The sequence below is a fragment of the Adiantum capillus-veneris genome, chromosome 28 (genome assembly GCF_014529385.1).
Source record: "Adiantum capillus-veneris isolate H3 chromosome 28, ASM1452938v2, whole genome shotgun sequence".
In the NCBI taxonomy this organism is placed as follows: domain Eukaryota; kingdom Viridiplantae; phylum Streptophyta; class Polypodiopsida; order Polypodiales; family Pteridaceae; genus Adiantum; species Adiantum capillus-veneris.
In genome coordinates this window covers 32,218,157-32,237,996 of record NC_140958.1, presented here as the reverse complement: position 1 = coordinate 32,237,996, position 19,840 = coordinate 32,218,157, and the positions used below count along the sequence as shown (strand labels likewise).

Sequence of the window (19,840 nt, the reverse complement as noted above, 5' to 3'; positions counted from 1 at the left end):
ATTAAGGGTTCAAGCCCTCCTTTTTTGGGGGCAGGGTTGGGGGGGGGGGGGGGGGGGGGGGGGGGGGGGGTTCACCTAGGAGAGAGGAATGGCAACAATGGCATGACATTATGGCTAAGAGAGAAGATAGGAGGTGCAACTTTTATTTTCAAGATTAACCACCATGGAGAATGCTTTTATTCTCAAAAAAACACATTTTAAAAAAAATCTTGCAGTCCATTCCCCTTTTTGCAAACAAGCACTCACCTCACCCAATTTAAACAAAGTGTTTTAAAATGAGATCGATAGAAGAGACGTCTAAACAACTCCAATTATTACTTTCCATGCATCCATTGCCTTCTGGAGCACCTTTGTATTCAAAGCTCAGAGCCTTGCTCACTTTGACACCTGCACTTCTGACAAAGAGCACCACAAAATCAAAAATTACCTTAGTCCTGTTAGTATGTTTGGCACAGGACTCGAAAAAGAAATCTGTGCATCATATATTGCAAATGTTGCTATAACAGGCCTCAAGCTTTGAATCTCAATTGCCAGAAAATGATGGCTGGCAGCAAGGTTTAGTGAGGCCAAGTACCCAGACAGCTAGTTTCCTTTTGGAGATAATGTACAGGATTGTGTTTCCAGTGTCTATCTTACAAAAGAAATCGACCGCCCTTCCAAAACCAAGTACTGCTGACAGCCTTGTTTTGCTTGGACTGGTAGGAGTGACCGTGAATAAAGAATGGCCGTCTTGCTTCTGCTCTACTGTCGAAAGCAGAAGCTTTGTACAATCCTCCAATGCATCCTCTTGAACGAGCCCGTCCATGACCGCATCTCCAAAATAGGATTCAATATTGCACCTAATCGCTCCCAGGGTTCATTTCCCAGCCTTTGAGAACAAGAACCTTGAGAAAAGTGTCGTGGGAGCATGAGTCGCAGGTGCGTCTGGCACCACATTGTAAACCTCCTGACATTTTTTCAGCTGCACAATTACAAGTTAGTTTTGGTGGTAAACTTTTTAAAGAACATTCTAAAGAGACAATGACCTCATCTCGGCTGAACTGCAACAACATAGCCACCACAGGAAGTAGGGCCTCTACTTCCCCTGCAACACAACCAAATGTATTTTTCTTCAAGACCTTGTTCCGCCATACACTAAAGTTGGAGAAATTAAATCAGCGGCACAACATTATGACAAACAGTACCGGTTTCTAGAAGCTTCACGATTACATTCTTAAGGTAAGTCATATCTACACCCTCTCGCTTCCTGGATCGCTCAAGATTTCGCAATTCTTCCTTCAAAGCAGCTTCCTGTGTAGCATGCACTCTGTAAAATATCAATTGTGACAAAGAATGCACTTAATTTGCTCTAGTCTGTCTCATGCATCATTTTCTAGCACCCATCAAGTGAAACGGATTACGCTATACAACACATGGATATCTGCTGTGCACATACAGGATGCTTCTACAACAAAAAAGCAAACACCATAGATACTGCGTCTACCGCCGCAAAGTCTTCACTGATTTTTGGCTAGGATTGACAATGGGAAACAAATGTCCAAAAACAGACAGCTATTGACATGCTTGATTTGAAGGGAATGCAAAAACAGAAAAACAAAAAAAAACAATACATGGGAACACGGACCTGCTGAGTGTGCAAACGATTTTCATGCTCCAACTCAACAATCTCATCCTGAAAAGTAATTTAAGATTAAAAACTTGCAGACCTTGATAATATATTCCTGTGGAAACATGCTTTCCCAAAATTTACCTGTAAAGCTTGTATATGACGCTGGCATTGAGAAAGCTCCTCCTCTCTTTGTGCTTGCTGCCTTGCAAGCATCTGTAAAGAACATAACGGACTAGCTATTAACAAGTGGCACACTAGCAGTGATTGGCACCCTGAAATTCATTCAAGGCAAAAAAGAGGCAAGCCAAGACATGCCAGTTGTTCTAAGAACCTACCAGAATCTGCTGCTCTCCAACTGATAGGTGACTTTCTTCAAAATCCCTACCTAAGCCCAATGAAAAAAATGAGAAGAAAAGTTGATGAAAATCTTAAGATGACCAAGTGTATGATTCAGCAGCCTGTTGAGGATGCAGCATACTTGCAGTAACACTCACCTAGTTTTATTGAATCTTCCCTTGAAGCCTGCGTTATCAGAAGGAAAAACCACTAATATAAGAAAGGATCCACATGCTTTGCATCATTTCATGCATACTCACACAATGAAGATAAGAACTCAGATTAACTACAGGAAATTTACGGAAAAGCCTCAGACAGTTCTTGCTCCTTGTTAAAAAATATTCAATCCAAAAATTTAATAAGCCGTTGTGCACCTCAGTTGCCCTCTTGGCTGCACTGCCCATTGCCCCCCCTGCTGTACAGCCTGTATCCCGCCACCGTGCTAAAGATTCAATGCCATCACCTTAATTGCTGCCCTCTCTCCTTAGTGCTTTACTTCTATATTCAGAACATATAATAGCTCTATAGAAGTTTTAGGCTCACCGTCTGAAGGTAATGATGGCTCTAGAGCGGTTTTACATGGAGAGGCTAACCATTAACCTTGCGAAACCAACATAATAATCGTCCACACATGTTTGAGAGAGAGGCAGACAATATGTCACATTTATACACACCAAGGTACATGTGGTGCCTTTGTCTGCATATCTTGGGGACCCCACAAATGAGAGTTTCACCATAGTAACAAGAAATGGCGTTTCGGGGGCCCGAATGGAAACGCCGTTTCAAACCTTTTTTTTTGAAAGGGTAAATTTGGGGGGAAAACGCGATTTTTCCCAAATTGCTGTTTTTGCGAGCAGTTTCATGGGCAAAGCTTTAAGAGCAAACAACAAGTGTCGCACACACGAAAAGATAGGCTCTTGTAGCGTATGGACAATTTTGACTTGTGACATTATGATGTATCTTGTAAGTTGTACCTTGGTTTTACACTCTGTAGTATTTGAAAATAGTCTATTAAGTTGTAACTTGTAGGGTTGTAGACTGTAAGTTTACGGTTTACCGTTTCTTTTTTTGAAGCCTTAAGTTTTTGAAACTTCTCAATCATGTTTTGTTGTGTTTCGGTTAGAAATACACATATAGCCCCTCCTAAGCTACTTGCTTTATGTAATATATTGTTTATAATTTCTTAAAGAGAAGCCGTTTCTTGATCGTTTCTGCCCCGGATGAAACTCTGAAATACCCGAATTTTCCGTTTCCGTTTCGGGTGGTGACGATGCACCACACACATCAGGCTTGACTGACACAAGAGTGAGGATTTTTGCTATGCTAGAGAGATACTGAAGTTCCACATACAGCAGTGACTATTTGTAACTAAAAAACACACCAATTTTGGGATATGTTTCCTAATGGTGATCTCAGCCATCAGGGCTATCCTTGGAGGAACGGATACAGACAGGGGGACCTCACTCCTCAGACCCTCATACTATATTGAGTGACTCAAATTAGCCTTATATTCCCTAAAACATTCTGAGAGGAGAGTTTGTTGCATACCTTATGATGAGGAGTTAAGATTTGAGCAGTGAGTAGCTAACATTTGGGGAAACTTTTGAAAAGGGAACCATAGAAAAAAACAACAAAAAGTTGACCAAATCACAAATAAATCAGTTGCAAGTCAAAAATCGCAAGGAAGACACAAAAACTTTCTTTGGATCAAGAAAAATTTGTCCAAATCCAAAACTAAGTTGTGGGGAAGACTCCTTAGACTGCAGGTAGTCACCAAGCCAAGTTTGGGGTTCAGATTTGATGGAGCATGGATCGTCCCCTTGCTAAATTTTTGGATAGAGACTATATAGCCTTTGTAGCAGAGACCAACACAAACAACTTATCCAAAAGCAAGGGTATCGAAAGACTTCAAGAAGTGGGTCAAAACAGGGCAAAAGGCATTCAAGGCCAAAACTGTCAAACAGACCTAGGAATTGACTTTTGGTTGATCTAAGGGGATCGAAACCACATTAAACACACAAGGAAAAAGGGCGCACATGCAATGACCACACGCTGATAACAAAGTATTGGCTACACACCAAAAGATAATAATGTAGCAGCAGAGCTTGTACTATAGTGATTGGTGATTGAAAATTATTCAGCTTTATACAGAGGTGAAACGACGGACCATGACTGGTGTAACTGGCTTGAGCAACTGCCCAGGTGGTGAATGAGAGAAAAGCAGAATTTCCAGCACAAGCGAGAGAGTGAAGAGAGTATTCATCTCACATATGAATGAAAGAGATGGAGGGCTCACAACTCATAGAATTACTGAGAGAAAGAGAGAATTCAGCTCATAGGCAACTAGCGGAATGGAGATTACGAGGTAGAATGAGAGAGAAAGAGAGATGGAGAAATGAAGAGACCAAGTTCCTCTCTTACCCAACACTAGCCCTTGAATAGGCGCTTCAGGCAGTATTTCTTTATTATATTAGAACTCAGCAGTAATACATAGTCTTCTCAGAGAGAGATCGGCCTAAAGTGATGAAAAGGCATAAATGTAAATATATAGTGTGCAAAGCTGAGATATTTGTGCCACTTGTGTACTGGTATGCAAGCACTGCCTGTGTGTAAGGCGTTTGGCTCCTACTATGCTGGGAGTGCCTGTGTGTGCACTTTCCTGCAAGGAACGCCCGTGTGTCCAATTTCCATGCATGCACTGCCCGTGTGTCCACTTCCATTCATGGACTACTAGTGTGTCCTCATGCTGCCATTTCGGATCGCCATGTCAAACACCTGCTTTTGGATCGCCCAACCAACCAACTGCTGTTTCTGGGTCATCGAGTCAGCCATCTGCTATTTTTGAGCAGCAAACACCTCAAGCTCCTCTCACAGGCGGCTTCACTGGGACAAAGTTTTCTTTGAAGAAAGCAGTAGAGACTAGACTCACCAGAGCGTATGCGGCCCTGGGAGGATTGGAGAGGATGCGTTCGCAGGTTCGAATCCAGGAACCCCGAACAAAGCTCTAGCTCTTTGATTGTCACAAGATGGGCATCACGTGCCAACAAAAAAGAGCAGGCTGAATAGAATTTTAGCACTTTAAATAACAACTGAACGGATAGAGATAGAGGACACGGGGAGTGGCGAAGTTTCGCCCCAGAGAGCATTGGCCCCAAACCTTGGCGACCCTTTCGGTATTTATTTATATTACTTGAACTCAGTACAATGCCAGTACTCCACCCTTTACACCTTCGTATTGAAGCATGCGAGAGAATGAGCCCTCTGCACATATTTAAAGGCCCTTGGCTTGTGAAAAGTAGTTTACATCAAAAGCCTTCAAACTCAAAAGGAACTGGTTCAAAAGCATCTTGTCCAAAAGCTGCCAGCACAAATTATAGAAATCTGTATAGTGCCACGTCAGCACCAAACAGCACAAAACGCAGAGATCCGTACAATGTCATGTCAACACCTGTCAGCACAGCATCTCGGTGTCCGTACAGTTACCATGTCAGCATGTAAATGCGGGATTCCGTACAGCTCTGCCACATGTCATTCTTTACGCAATTCTGCTTCTGTTGCTTCCCTTAGGGTTTAGGCCCCTCGGTCGAGATGTGCAAGTCGGCTCCGTACTTCAGTGGCTTGACACGTCAGCAATTTGTGGCATCCCTCTTTGAAAGAAAGTAATCATCCGCGATTACAGCATATCTACAAAACAACTCAAGTTAGCTCAAAAAATTTCCAAGGGACATTCCGAGAGACAATCAGTTTTCTCATTCCAAATCAGAGCTCTTGATTTCGTGGGTCGTTGGCTTTGCAGAAGAATCTCATCCAATAAGGAGTCTTATTCCAAATCAGAACTCTAGATATCCTGGGTCGTTGACTTTCCAGAAGTATCTCATCCAATAAGGAATATTCAATGAGTGGCACATCACAATGCAACACAAATGCTCACATATGCATGTTACAAGACATAGAAACATAAAGTCGCCAATGAACACTCCCCCCACAAATAACCATCCAAGTCCGGGCCACGAGTTGTTCAACGACTCCCTCATCACTCCTCCCGCAAATAGCCTAAAAAGGTCCGGGCCATGAGATAAAGAGGCCTTTTACAACCAAACACCCCCCAGACCGTAGCATGCGTTGTTTGGAGATACTGAGAGTAACCAATGCTCAGACTTCTCAATACTCCCCCCATAAATAACCATCCAGGTCCGGGCCATGAGTAACAACAATGATACTGCCCCCGTAAATAACCACAAGGGTCTGGCCCATGAGTAAAAAAAAAAACAGCACTTTTCAAACATTCAATACTCCCCCCGCAAAAAACCACAAGGGTCCAGGCCATGAGTATGAATGAGCAAGCATTCTCAAACATCATTTGTCACAATTCTCGGAGTAAAATCACCAATCATTGAAACCAGTATCAAAACCAAAGTCAAACAATTCAAATCGGCACCAAGACAGGTTCAAAACAGTTACCATCCAATTCAACAAATTCCAAACAGGATCACCAAACAAGTTCTCAAACAAAATTCAAACTTAAAAAGCAATCTTGACAACAATCGAGCTCAAAAAGTCGATTGACTTTCCATCCTAAAACCTGCACCAATAATTAGGGTTAGGTTTCTTTCATAAGGTCGTAGCCGACCACAGCATGGTCCATAAGCTCTTGGACAGACAGTTTACCTCTGGGAAAAAAATAGAACGGCTCGAAAAATCCTTGATCCTTCTCTGCAAGTGATCTTTAAGGCTTATGCCCTGTAAGACAAAGCCATGAAGACGGGAGTGTGCCCGATGCGCGATGAGGTAAGAGTGGGGGGAGTGGCTAATAAGTACAGGGTAGCCTTTGGAAGCTCCGGTTTGCTCTGTTTGCTCTTTTGTAGGGTCGGTATGCTTTCAAAAAAACACACGCATGATGCTCTGATACCACTATCACAAGACGGGCACCGCATGTCAACAGAAAAGAGTAGACTGAACAGACTTTTAGCACTTTGAATAACAACTTGAATAGAAAGAAATAGACGACACCAGGAGTGGCGAAATTCCACCCCAGAGAGCATTGGCCCCAAACCTTGGCGCCCCTTTATATTACTTGAGCTCGGTACAATGCCAGTACTCCACCCTCTGCACCTTCGTATTGAAGCATGCCAGGGAATGAGCCCTCTGCACATATTTAAAGGCCCTCTGCATGTCAACGTAAAATGCGGGATTCCTAATAGCTCTGCCACATCATCAATCTTTACGCAATTCTTCTTTTGTTGCGATTTGTGGATTTGTGATTCGAGATGGGTTTGTGATTCGACCTAGCTATATGGATACACATCTATCTCATGGGTTACGGCGTGCCATCTTCACACCAACTTGAGATTGAGGCTGGTAGATTCAAAGGGATACCAGCGACTAACATGATATGTCATAGGACTTGGACATTCCAAGTCGAGAATCCAACACGACACACGAGAAAATCACTTTAAAAACTCCACAACTTTAAAAACTTGAGTCGACACGGCCCGACGTAGTTTCATGCCCAGGGAGATTGGCCCCAAAGACTGGCGCCCCTTTCGGTATTTCTTTTATATTAATGCTTGATCAAAACAGCTCTGCGTCCAAATGCCCTAGAGACTGAGGCCCTTTTATTCTTACAAGGGATGCCAAAAGCAGAGCCCCAAAAGCTGTAAACTCAGAAGCAAAGGGTTCCAAAAGCAATAATCCCCCAAAATTGGCTCAAAAGCATCAACGCTTTTGCGAAATTTCGTACAGTTCTGCCACATCAGCAGCGCATTTTACAGGGTCCGTTCTGCCACGTCAACAACTTGTCAACGCAATTTTCGAAAGTCTGCCACGTCAGCTGTCGTACTATCTGTCCACGTCAACATCTGTCTGCGGGTGGTCATGCCACGTCATCAGTTTGTGACATACCCCCCTCTTGAAAGAATCGTTATCGCCCTCGATTACACCTGCACAATCAAACATAAGACATAAACTAGTTCAATAGACACTGACTCTAAGTACCGACGCATTGACGATACGAATCCAACACTTGTACAAAGATGACAGAAACATTACATGACATCAGATTCAGATCACATCACATAGAAATTCATTCCAAATCTCAAACCATGACTGCTAGCAACGTATTTAGTAATCGCATCTAGATCCATCTCGAACGTCACTAAAGTCGGATTAACTAATCTTATTTTGTGATCATGTCTATAGAGATTTTTGACTCAAGCACTATTGTGTGCGAGTAATCATTTCCGGGGGTTTCCATTTCAAAGTACTTTTCTCATAAAGTCATCCAACAGAATACTGTCAGCACCTCAGTATCCCTGAACTCCAAATGGAAATCAGTGACTTTATTTCATCCAGGTAATCTGTAACAAAGGAGCGGAGTAACTTGTCTCTAGTGTAGTCCCACTTGCACCAGATTCAACCCGTTGATTTGTGGGAACTCTTGGAATAGCCACAGCTAGACCAAAAGCGTCGAGGTAAAGTTCCAATCCCAAGAGTATCTGCTAGGTTCTCCCCCTCCATCCATTTCGCATTTAATGCTCGATGGTCTTAACTAAGAACCACCGTTCACTTTACCTTTCTCTTTCTTTGTCTTGGAAAGCCAGTATCTGTTCCCAAACGAGTATCTCCTCGTTCTCTTTCAGTTCAGATTATTCGAGAGCTGTCACTACTCCAAACTCATCATCATCTAATTCTTAATCCATAATAATCTCTCTCTTCTGGAATGAGTATCTCCTCCTCGCGCTGTACTCTCAATCTGTCAGTCATCCTTATTCTTGTGCCTTTTTGGGGCACCCTGCAACGATATATCCTTGTTCTCCAAATTCAAAACACTTTCCTGCTTTGAAATGTTCATGTCTCTGGTCTTCTATCAGTCAAGATCATGTATCTTTCTGTTCTTCTGTCAGTCGAGTTCGTGTATCTTTCAGTCGTCTGTTTCTGTTCTGACTTGTCGAAGGTTCATCTGGTGGGTAAGTCAAGTTACTCGAATATAGCAAATCCCTGCTTAGCATGTCCCATCAATTGTTGAATGGACTCTGACTTCTTCTCAAGATAGTTGTCTCGAATTTCTTTGGGAAGTCCACAACAAAACCTCTCAATCTGCTCCTTAAAATTGATCTTCTTGAAAAAAGAGGTCCGAAAAGTATCCCAAAATCTTTCACAATAAGTATCCTTTCCGCTGTCTGGTTCGTCTTCTAGTCAACAGTTTTGTCCAGCTCTTTCTGCAAATAAAGCTTCCGCTTTTCTGTACTCATCTATCGTTTCAGCTTTCCTTCCATCCTTAAAGAAAAATCAATGGCCTCATGCTATCTCGAGTAAATTTTATCAATCGGGTAATTTTGTAGGTGTTTTGCAAATCTCGAGATCAATCTTTCGCACACATGTCAACCTGCAATTGACGCTTGCACTTCGCCTTGGCAAACTTCTCCGTACAAAAATTTGCCCAAATCTTCATTCTTTTCTTTAGTTCCCGTGCCTCATTTCGACTAGGAGGTGCTATTTTCTGTCAGATTCTCCACGAGAACCCATCTGTAATCTTTATGGCTTTATGTTCTGTAAGACAGAGCGATGAAGACGGAGCGTGCCCGATGCGCGATGTACGAAGGGTGGGAGTGGCTAATAAGTCCGGAGTCGGGACTCGAAGATTCTTTAATAACAATTTCCCAAAATTGTGCCGAAGTGCCCTTTCTACTATTTGATAGGACTGATATACTTTGAGAAAAGCACACGCCTGATGCTCTGATACCACTGTCAAAGGACTTGGACACCCCACGTCGAGAATCCAACACGACACACGAGAGAATCACTTAACATACTTCACAACTTTAAAAACTTGAGTCGACACGGATCGGCGTAGTTCTGTGCTCAGCGAGATTGGCCCCAAAGACTGGACCCCTTTTAGTATTTCTTTTATATTAATGCTTGATCAAAATACAACTCCCCTGGATCCTTGGCTCATCAGGCTCTACGTCCAGATGCCCTAAAGAGTGAGGCCCTTGGGCCCTTTTATTCTTACAAGGGACGCCAAAATCAATAAACTCAAAAGCAGAGGGTTCCAAAAGCAATAATCCCCCAAAACTGGCTCAAAAGCATCAGCGTTTTTTGCGGAATTTCGTACAATTCTGCCACGTTAGCAGTGCGGTTTACGGGGGTCCGTACTGCCACGTCAACAGCCTGTCAACGCAATTTTCAGACGTCCATAGTGACTGCCATGTCAACTGAGGTACTTTCTGTCCACGGGTGGTCATGCCACGTCATCAGTTTGTGACATGATATGCCGCCTATGCCATAGAGAGCCAAAGACGGAGATGCATTATATATGTCAGTCCACAGTCTATTACAAAAAACAAGGTCGCTTCCACTGTCTATTCAGAGAAGGCTTCGGACCCTTTGCCAGAGTCATGAGCTATCACGACCAGAGATGTCTTCGATTGTATCTACCTGAGTTACACAAACACAGAGACAGTTTACTGAGGAGACTTGGAGAGAGACAATCCCAGAGTAGATTACTGATTTCTTCACAGCAAACACTGAACAGATAGATGAGCAACAACAATTGCAAAGCTCAGCTCCTACTCACACCCGCGATAGTCTAATTGACCGAGCATTGGAGATAAAGAGATCGCAATGCCTACGATTGAGGAGAGGAGCTTCACAGCATCGACGGAGACTACAACAGAGGATTCGAGCCATACTATCTCGACATCCAGAGTACAAATGGATTCATCAACCATTATCTCTCTCTTGTATTAGGCACCCATTGTATCAATGATCACAAATACCCCACATAGTTCCAACTGGTAACACTTCTAGATTCAATTTAGTATCTCTTTTTTTGTACTCAGACATGGCATCAGGCATCAGATTCACCATATGTAACAGATGAGTCTCATAGGTCATTTTGGCCTTTTGAATATGTTATCATTTCATTCATTCTCTCTCTCTCTCTCTCTCTCTCTCTCTCTCTCTCTCTCTCTCTCTCTCTCTCTCTCTCTCTCTCTCTCATATTTTATGCATTGTACCTTTCACATCGACTCTTATTCTGAAGGCTTCATAGCATCTCTCCTTGAGGCTTTTGCTAAAAACTCTATGACCTCGCATCACAAATAAGATTTTGCATTAAAAAATGGATAGATGTAAAAAGACGGAGGGAGATGCATTTCGTGCATTTGCAATGATTGTGCCCATAAAAAAGAGGAAACCATATGTATATATGGTGTGGAGTTGGCACCGTTCTCCACATTTTATAATAATACCGTAGGAAACGTGCCCTTCCCCCGCCACTTTTATCCTCTCCAGTCTTGAAAGTGGACTTATGCTTCTCCTTCAGTGTTGGAGGGACTTTCTTATTGTAAAAATACTACAGTTGTACATAGAAATACTGAAAGGGACGCCAGTCTTTGGGGCCAGTGCGTCTAGACTTGGAATTCCGTCAAGTCTTGTCGTCTTCTCTCTCTTCTCTTTTCAAGTTGTTTTGAAGTACTAAAAATGTTGTCATGCGTGTAGATTGCAATCATCTCTGCGTCTCCATCCGAACCGTCGTCTATGGGACCACAGGCAGAAGTTGTTCAAGCGGCACCCGGACGGGATGTTGCCATTACACCTGTCATTGGCAAACTTCGTTTGCAATGTCAAGGGTATTTAGGGCAAGAGGACTCTTACATCATGCCTTTGAAAGGGTGTGACGTCCTCCAAAGAGTCCCTTGGTTCCACAAGAACAGTGCACTCCTCGATTAAAGAGCCAAGAAAGCGACTTTGAGGAATGAGAAAGGCACAGAAATTGTACTTATGTAGAATTCAAGGGCGAGCCCGTCCCACTTGTATCAGTTTCAGTTATTTCCCAATTGAAGCAAAGGAACAACAAGAATTTATGCACACACAGGTTGATTGTTTCTCAGAAGCCCTACCAGGCGAGTTACCTCCACCTCGCCCTCAAGACCATACGATTGATTTCATTCCCGGAAGTACACCACCAAATTGGCCACCTTATAGAGTTAGCCGACTCCAAAATGAAGAAATACTGAACCAAGTAGAAGAAATTCTTGAGAAAGGTCTCATCCAACCTAACATTTCAGCTTACCTTTCTGTTCTCCGGTGTTGCTAGTACTAAAGAAAGACAGATCTTGGAGGATGTGCATTGATCTGAAGAGTGGATATCATCAGATCCGAATTGCTCCGGGGGATGTCTACAAGACAGCTTTCCGAACAACTTTTGGTTTGTACGAATATTTTGTTATGCTTTTTGGACTTACGAATGCTCCAACAACATTCAATTGAATGATGGATAGGATTTTTAGAGAGTATCGATCTTTCGTAAACACTTTCTTTGACGACATTATAGTTTTCTCCAAGAATGAAGCAGAGCACAGACATCATCTGCTACAAGTTTTTCAAGCATTGCGGAAGTATAGATTGGTTATAACACGAAGAAGAGTGAATTCTTCTTGCTCGAGATACATTTCTTGGGGCACATCGTCTTAGCAGAAGTGCAGATGGACCAGGCCAAAATTGACACTATTCGCGATTGGCCTGACTTAAAGAATGTTCATGAAGTTCGAAGCTTTAAAGGCTTGTGCTCTTACTATTGGCGATTCATTCGGAAATTTGCAGAGATAGCTTCTCCTTTGCATTTACCGACTCACAAAGGAGTCCCTTTCACGTGGGGATCGATAGAGATTACCGCTTTTCAGACTCTCAAAGAGAAATTGACTATCGGACCAATATTGGCCTTGCCAAACTTGTAAAAGCCATTTAAAGTTTATTGTGATGCTTGTGGTCGTAGTCTGGGAGCAGTTTTGATGAACGATGGCCATGTCATTGCTTACGAGAAAAGGATGTTTAAACTTCCGGAGATGGTAGCACAGATTTATGAGAAAGAGCTATTGGCAGTTATCCATGCCCTTAAATAGTGGTGACACTATTTACTTGGAACTGATTTTACAATCTTCACATATCATGAGAGTCTACGCTACTACTTGTCGCAGAAGCAGCTGCCAGAAAAGCAAATGAGGTGAACTAACATACTGTCATAGTTTCATTTCCAGACAGTCCATGTTTAGGGACAGAAGATCTTAGCGGTAGATGCGTTATCACCAAAGCCCTTGGTTCTGGCTATTTCCGTGATACATCATCGAAGCTTCGAGGATATTGTCACAAGACGAGCGCCACGTGTCAATAGAAAAGAACAAACTAAACAAACTTTTAGCACTTCAATAACAACTGAACTGAAAGAGAGAGACGACACACGACACGGAGTGGCGAAATTCCACCCCAGAGAGTATTGGCCCCAAACCTTGGCGCCCCTTTCGGTATTTCTTTATATTGCATCAACACAGTACAAGCCGGTACTCCAAACTCTTCACCTTCTTCAGGAAGCATGCCAGAGAATGAGCCCTAACCTCATATTTAAAGGCCCTTGGCCTGAAAAGCAGTTACAATGAAAACCTTCAAAACTCAAAAGCTTCTGGTCCAAAAGTAAAGCTAAAAAGCTGCCAACGTAAATCACGGAAATCCGTACAGCCTGCCACGCCATCAGCCAGCGCTAAACGCGGAGATCCGTACAGCCAACCATGTCATCATGTCAACGTGATTTTTGGAAATCTGCCACGTCATTAGCCAGCTTCGCAATTTCTTATGAGCATGTGTGAGTCCTGCTTTATTTGAATTCCTTGTCACTTGAGGCCCAATCGAACGGGGTCCCCATAAGTTGGTAGGACTTCTTCTTCTATTACTTGTTCTTCTTAGGGTTTAGGCCCCTCGGCCGACATATGCAAGTTGACTCCCTTCTTCAGGGCTTTGACACGTCGACAGTTTGTGACAGATATGGTCGACCAATACGCCACAAATCCTAACGTTGCAAACATCTTTCACCAAATACAGAATGGGGAGACAGTTGCAGGCTATTCCTATTCCATATGTTACAGTTGTTTGATGTGGAAAACAATGTTGTGTGTTGCACAGTCTTTGAGAGAGAAGGTTTTGCCAGAGTGCCATTGTCTATCTTTTTCCGGCCCACATGGCATAGATACCACCTTGAAGGGTGTTGAACGTTACTTTTATTAACCGAGGCTCAAAAAGGATGTGGACGAGTTTGTTCGCAATTGTTTAGTATACCAAAAGTTCAAATTTGACAAGCATAAGGCATAAGGCATCGAGACTTCTACAGCCTTTACCCATACCCTCCCACCCCTAGAAAGCATTGCTATGGATTTCATTTTTTATCTTCCCAAGACCCAAAGTGGGCATGATGGCATTTGGATAGTCATTGACAGATTTAGCAACCAGGCTCACTTTATTCCGGTAAAGAAGACAATCAAGCCTCACCATTTGGCAAGATTGTTCATCTCACAGATTTTTCGGTTACATGGCATGCCTGAGTCAATAGTCTCAGCCAAAAATCCCCGATTCACGAGTTTGTTTTGAAGGGCGACTTGGGAGAACATTGGCACGCAGTTGCAGTTCTTGTCCTCATTCCACCCACAAATATATGGGCAATTTGAGATAGCCAATTTAATGGTTTTGGATTTAATGAAGTCTTACATTTCGGATCAGAAGACTCAATGGGAAAAGTACTTGCCTTTGGTGGAATTTGTGTACAAAAACACGGTTCACTCTTCGACCGGGAAAGCGTCATTTGAGGTAATGGAAGGTGCTAAGAAGGCTCTATCATTTCTAAGCACCATAGAAAAGATTTTTGAGCGCATCAGTACACGAGGGATTTGGACACTGCTTTTGCCAAGTTTCGTGAGGCTATTGAGAAGTCTCAAGGATGGCATAAGAAGGCAGTGGATAAACATAGATGCAACTTGCAGTTGAAGGAAGATGATTGGGTGCTCTTACGCTTTGAGAAGGCACGCCTGAGGAAAAGAAAGGGAAAGGAGCGGCTTGCTATTCATGTGAGTCTCTTCACACCTTTTAAGGGTGAGGTGCAAGTTGACAGGGAGCCTGATTGGTAACCTGAATTGGAAGAGAGCGAGGAGATACTCGTCCCAAAGAAGATACTCGCTCATAAAGAAATGAAAGTGAGAGGTAAAGTGATTTGGCGATTCTTAGTGAAATTCAAGAACTATCCGGCATTGGATGCGAAGTGGATGGAGGAGGAGGACCTAGCAAATACTCCTCACGTACTGGAACTTTACCTTGAGGATTTCGGAGTCACAAACTGCAGATATGTCAAGCTATTGAAGAACGGAGCCGACTTGCACATACCGAGGGACCTAAACCCTAAGTGAAGAAGCTAAACCCGAAGTGAAGAAGCAGAAGAAGCGGAATAAGTTTTACCGACTTACAAAGTCTTGCCGAGGGGCCTATTTTTAAAGAAGTTCCACCAACTTTTGAAACCTCGTCCAGTGGGGCCCAAGTGACATAAAGGCATTAAAATAAAGTTGGACCCTCACACACATAAGACAATGTGGAAAACAGATGACGTGGCACCTGCTAGACGGACATCCAACAAAATGCACTCAGTGATGACATGACATCTTGTACGGAATTCCGGATTTTAAGCTGGCATGCTGACGTGGCAAAACTGTGCAGATTTCTACATTTTACACTTATCGCTGACGTGGCAGAGCTTTTTTGCTAGCAGCTTTTGGGCATCTGTTTTTGAGTCAGTTGCTTTTGAGTTTCAAGCTCTTCATGTAAACTGCTTTTCAAGGCAAAGGGCATTTAAATAAGTACCGAGGGCTCAATCTCTGGCACGCTTCATTGAGAAGCAGAGCGTGAGTACGGGCATTGTACTGAGTTCAAGTAATATAAAGAAACATCGACAGGGACACCAAGGTTTGGGGCCAATACTCTGCTGGGTGGAATTCTGCCACTACGTGTTGCGTGTGCTCTCTCTCTTTCAGTTTCAGTTGTTATTAAAGTGCTAAAAGTTTGTTCAGTTTGGTTCAGTCTGTTCTTTTCTATTGGCACGTGGTGCATGTCTCGTGACAGTGGTATCACAGCATCAGACGTGTGATTTTTTGAAAGCATACTAGTCCTACAAAAGAGCAGACAGAGCAAACCGGTGCTTCCAAAGGCTACTGGAATTTTATCTCCGTGCCTTGACCCCAAACTTATTAGACACTCCCACCCTTACTTCATCGCGCATCGGGCGTGCTTCCATCTTCATCGCTCATGTCTTACAGGTCATAAGCCATAAAGATCACTTGCAAGAGAAGGATCCAAGATTTGTTTCGAGTCACTGTTTTTCTCAGAAGCAATGCCATACAGAGGTTGATGTCTATAAGCTACCAGGCCGCACACCCCAAGGACTTGGCAAGCTTTCAAGAAATTTTTTGCCCGAAATCATATGGTTTCTGACATTTTCCTTCGGAGTGTTGGGGTATCTTAAAAGGCTTGCCATGGAAACCCTAGAAGATTACGACTTGAAATTTGTTGACATCTCTCACCAGGTTTCTCTTCTCAAGTTGATACCTTGGAGGTCCAGTGTGATTGCTATGTCTTGGGACTACCATCGCCATCAGAGAAACAATGTCTATCCACGAGCGGATGGACCATGCTGTGGTCGGCTACGACCTTATGAAAGGAATCTAACCCTAATTTTAGGTGCAGGTTTCAGGATGGAAAGTCAATCGACTTTTCGAGCTCGACTGATATCGAGATTGTTTTTTAAGTTTGAGGCCTGTCTGGAACTTGTTTGGTGATCCTGTTTGGATATTGTTTGAAATGGATGGTATCTGTTTTGAACCTGTCTTGGTGCCGATTTGAAATTTTTGACTCTAGTTTTAATATTAGTTTCATTGATTGGCGAGTTACTCCCGCGAGGAGCAATGAAAAATGATGTTTTGGAATTTGTTTGAACTTCAGAACGACGCAAACGGGATGTCTGAGGAGCGTTTTGTTGTATGCTGGAAAACCTCCATACGACGCAAACGGGATGTTTGTGCTTGAACCTCCAAGCGACACAAGCTGCAGTCTGAGGAGCATTTGGTTGTACTAGTTCTCTAAACTCATGGCCCCGGCCTTTTTAGGTTATTTGCGGAGGGGAGTGACGAGGTACTCGTTGACGAGCTTCATACCGCAGACCATTTGTCTCGAGGAAGTCCTCAGCGATGATGTTCGTTGTGTCTTGTAACATGCATGTGTGAGCACTTGTGTTGCATTGTGATGTGCCAACCACTGAATACTCCTTATTGGATGAGATAATTCTGGGAAGTCAACGACCGAGGATATCAAGAGTTCCGATCTCGAATGAGATTCCTTAATTTATGAGATACTTTTTGGAAGTCAATGACCTAGGATATCAAGAGTTCCCATCTCGAATGAGATTCCTTATTGGATGAGATACTTTTGGGAAGTCAACGACCCAAGATATCAAGAGTTCCGATCTGGAATAAGACTTTTTGGTTTTGTTTTGTTTTGTTTTCGTAGTCGGGTAGGGCACGCCCGGCCGCTCTCCTCATACACCAGAGAAGTGCACAAGAAGAACGACCAGGACTATGCACCCAGAATCCGAAGGCAGACGCTTTGGCTCCTCCAGGTAACTTATCACTCACCTCACTAAACTGCCTTTGTAACCCGACGGTTTTCCCCTAGGAAATTCCATACCCGCTCGGAAGGGTGTCGGCTCACAGGTGGCGTCCGCTGAGGTTGGTGGCGTCTCCCTTTTGCACCTCCCAACCCCTTTTGGGTGAAGTTGACCCCCCCCCCCCCCCCCCCCCCCCCCCCCCCCCCCCCCCCGCGGGGGGAATGGCACGTGGGCGCTCTTGTAGCTCATCTGGCTTCACTTGGGGAGAATTACGTCATTTCCCCCGGAAGGGATCGGATTCAAAATAACAGCATAGGAAGGGGAGTATTATCTCCCCATCCGCCTATGCAGAGCACCCAAGTACCGGGGTACAACTTCACCGAGGAACTTCGCCACAGGCACGTGCCCTGCGGTTCCGTCCCTCGAGTGCGGATCACGGCGTACCCAAAAGGGCATCCGCTTCCCGCGAGCCTCCCCACCAAGGAGGATAACAGTCCTTTCTACAGGGTCCAACGAAAGGTCGATAGCGTTGAAGGTGGAGTTGAATCGGTTTAGCCAGCGCCCCCTAGAATCATCAACCACCGAACAGTTCATCAGCAAATGCGAAAGCGAACGACCGTCTAACTGGGAGCACAGCGTGCAAATGCTGTGTCCGTGCATATAACTATCAGCCACTTTGAGCCCATCTACTCTCGCGAGAGCCAGCATTCTCTCCTCCTTCCTATTCAGTATAGTGCTCCTATTGAGCTACAGGAAGTATCCACGAGTTTGTTCAAAGCCTGCCGTCTTATAGGGCTCCAACGCCAGGCATGAATGCCTGTCTTCCCACTTGTCCCATATGTGGTAGCGAACTAAGCTAAAGCGCTGGGATATACTTATTCATCCCGTTCTAGGTTCTTGTCGTCCAAGTCCACTTCTTGAACGGTTGGTTCTTAGGCATCTTGTTTACCAAGAAGCCTATCCAAGTAGATGAAACCGAGCGGTACTTGTCAAAAGCGCTTGCTTGTTGTCCCCCACAATAGGCAGATACGGGTGGTATGTTAAACTCGTGATGGAGAGTTGTCGTCCCTACAGAGGTTGACCTTGCTCCCTTTCCGAGTAACATTTGCATCCCGGTGGCGATGAGGCGCTGCAGAGAGTGAAGGACATGCTGATCGTGGGCACCCATAATTTCCGCACCATAACAAATCACTGGATACACGCACGCCTTAAAAACAGACTCGAGACCATATAGGAATGGCTCGGTTTGTCAGTAGGTGTTGACATGCAAATAGACTCTTCCTCCCCTTGTCCGCTCGCTCCTTGACGATGCGTTCAATGGAAAAGGTCAAGTCTACATCGATGCCAAGGTACTTGTACGTTTCACCTACTGCAACCATCTCACCACCCAGAATACAGATCCTCATAGAGAGATCCTGCAGGTCTCCGTGGAATACCGTGACCATGCATTTATCAATTCCAAAGGTCATTCCCCATGTCTTTGCCCATTCACTTACCTCGTCAAGGCTCGTTTGTAGGCTTTCAAGAGAGTCAACAAGTAGAACCAGGTTGTCAGCAAAAAGGAGTCCTTTTATTCTTTTTTATTGAATGAGATTCTTCTCGGAAGCCAACGACCCAAGAAATCAAGACCTCCGATTTGGAATGAGAAATTGATTGTCCCTTGGATTGTCCCTCGAAAACTTTTGAGCTAACTCGAGTTGTTTTGCAGATATGTTGTAATCCAAGACGATTACTTTCTTTCAAGAAGGGGGGATGTCACAAACTGCTGACGTGTCAAGCCACTGAAGAACGGAGCCGACTTGTAGATCCCAGCCGAGGGGCCCAAACCCTAAGTGAAGAAGCAGAAGCAGTAGAATAAGCTTTACCGACGTATTTGAGCCAGTTGCTTTAGAGTTTCAAGCTTTTCAAGTAAACTGCTTTTCAAGGCCAAGGGCCTTTAAATGAGTGCAGAGGGCTCAGTCTCTGGCACGCTTCAGTGAGACAATGTAGAGCGTGAGTACCGACATTGTATTGAGTTCAAGTATTATAAAGAAATACCGAAAGGGGCGCCAAAGTTTGGGGCCAATACTCTTTGGGGTGGAATTCCGCCACTCCGTGTCGCATGTGCTCTCTCTCTTTCAGTTTCAATTGTTATTGAAGTGTTAAAAGTCTATTAAGTTTGTTCCTTTCTATTGGCACGTGGTGCCCGTCTCGTGACATTCCATCTAGAAGTGTCTACTCTGAGAGATCCGCAGATCAGCAGGGTTGACTCTGGTGCAATCGAGACAGCAAAAGAGGGGAGTTACTCTGCCTTTTTGTCGCAGATTACCTAGATGGCATAAAGTCACTGAATTTCCTTTCGAGTTCAAGGATACTGATGTGTTGATAGTATTCTAATGTATGACTTTATGAATAAAGAACTTGGAAATGGGAATTCCCAAAAAAGA

The 19,840-nt window shown here is 43.9% G+C and overlaps 1 protein-coding gene across 4 annotated transcripts in view; it reads right to left on the bottom strand.

Annotated features, from left to right (window-relative positions):
* Window positions 1-458: 458 nt before the first annotated feature.
* ATGRIP (Golgi-localized GRIP domain-containing protein) overlaps window positions 459-19,840 on the bottom strand; it is a 172,719-nt gene continuing 153,337 nt past the window's right edge. For 3 of the 4 annotated variants that reach the window (XM_086504852.1, XM_086504854.1, XM_086504853.1), the window contains exons 18-24: window positions 2,104-2,131; window positions 1,945-1,994; window positions 1,751-1,822; window positions 1,625-1,672; window positions 1,185-1,290; window positions 1,026-1,084; window positions 459-961 (exon numbers count right to left, since the gene is read on the bottom strand). In XM_086504852.1, coding sequence (XP_086360978.1) covers window positions 857-961; window positions 1,026-1,084; window positions 1,185-1,290; window positions 1,625-1,672; window positions 1,751-1,822; window positions 1,945-1,994; window positions 2,104-2,131 — 468 coding nt within the window. In that variant the 3' untranslated portion in view covers window positions 459-856. Of the gene's footprint in view, window positions 962-1,025; window positions 1,085-1,184; window positions 1,291-1,624; window positions 1,673-1,750; window positions 1,823-1,944; window positions 1,995-2,103; window positions 2,132-19,840 lie in introns of those variants that run through there. The other variant, XR_015187007.1, reaches the window with a different exon arrangement.